Source organism: Anarrhichthys ocellatus, unplaced genomic scaffold (genome assembly GCF_004355925.1).
Source record: "Anarrhichthys ocellatus isolate YVR2014 unplaced genomic scaffold, GSC_Weel_1.0 scaffold9517, whole genome shotgun sequence".
Taxonomy (NCBI): domain Eukaryota; kingdom Metazoa; phylum Chordata; class Actinopteri; order Perciformes; family Anarhichadidae; genus Anarrhichthys; species Anarrhichthys ocellatus.
In genome coordinates this window covers 1-1336 of record NW_022289491.1, presented here as the reverse complement: position 1 = coordinate 1336, position 1336 = coordinate 1, and the positions used below count along the sequence as shown (strand labels likewise).

Below are 1336 nucleotides of genomic sequence, written 5' to 3'. Positions count from 1 at the left end.
GAGGTTTTGGTTGGGTTCAGATTAATGTAACAGGAAAACAGACACAATGCAGGAATTCAATAATTTCTGGTACCACTTACTCACCTGTCGATCAGGTGTGCATTAGAAAACAACTCATTTTACAGAATCAGTATCACGTTCTCTCAGTGTGCTTGTTTTTAACCTTTGGTGAAACAGTCTTAGCTCCATGGTTCAGAAGTGACCGCGCTATTGCTTCCGGTTGCTGGCCAGGGTAATCTTCAACCACCTCGAGGAACAAACAGAAAAGAGTCAATCCCTCTGCCTGATCTTAAAACAATCAGATTCTAAACTTCACATCTTTGCTGTGTCACATGACTCTAACTAAGCCTAACCACTTAACCCCCCCCCCCAGCTCTCATGAGCTACCTGTATCAGACAGTCCATCGGTGTGTGTCCTGCACAGTTGGCAGCATCTGCCCTAGCGCCGTGCTGCAGCAGGACGTCCACGATCCGGGGGCTGCAGTTGGCGCATGCGTTGTGCAGAGGGGTGTGCCGCTTCCTGCCCGCGGTTCTAGGGTCAGCTCCTGCACCGAGCAGCTTTTGAACCACTCCTAAGTAGCGGCCGGCCTCGGAGGGCCTCTCTGCGGCGGAGCATGCAGCGTTCAGAGGGGTCTCTCCCTCCTGATTAGTGGCCAACACGTCTGCTCCGTAGCGGAGGAAGAGCTCCACGTGCTCCTCCAGGCCTCGCCGGGCAGCCACGAGCAGAGGTGTGAGCCTCGTCTCCCTCATCCTCACGCTGACGTCAGCACCTCCGCCTATCAGCAACTCGGCACACCTGGAACAAAAGGTGCACATCTGCATCTGCAAAAACATTACTTAAAGAAAAAATAGGTTTTCAAGTAAGAGTTTTGTTACTACAATTATGAGAATTACTTTTGAAAATTAAGATTAACACTTAAATTCAGTTTTCCCAAAGCTCCCAATAGATTAGTTAGTTGTCAGCTGCTCCATCACTCACTGGAGTGACTGGACGGAGGTGCAGAGGTGAAGAGGAGCGCTGCCGTCTGCGGCCAGCACTTCGGGATCTGCTCCATGAGAAAGCAGCAGCTGGACGCAGACTGCGTGGCCGCCCACGCAGGCGTCGTGAAGGGCCGTGTTTCCTCCGGGGTCGTCGTTCACCTCGGCCCCGCGAAACAGCAGCTCCTCCACACAGCCCGCGTGTCCTCTGCCGGCGGCCAGGCGTAGTGCTGAAGTCTGCTTCACCTTGGAGCTCAGCGTCCACATGCCTGCTGACAGATAGGAAAAAGCTCGCAGGAGTGTGTCAAGTGGTGTGTGTGTGTGTGTGTGTGTGTGTGTGTGTGTGTGTGTGTGTGTG

The 1336-nt window shown here is 53.1% G+C and overlaps 1 protein-coding gene across 1 annotated transcript; it reads right to left on the bottom strand.

The window, feature by feature from the left end:
* Positions 1-163: 163 nt before the first annotated feature.
* Positions 164-1247, bottom strand: LOC116380908 (ankyrin repeat and SOCS box protein 16-like; the record flags this gene model as incomplete). The annotated part of the gene is made up of 3 exons (XM_031842730.1): positions 164-247; positions 388-796; positions 980-1247. Coding segments are annotated over 3 exons (761 nt in total), but the record flags the coding sequence as incomplete, so codon positions are not given.
* Positions 1248-1336: the final 89 nt, after the last annotated feature.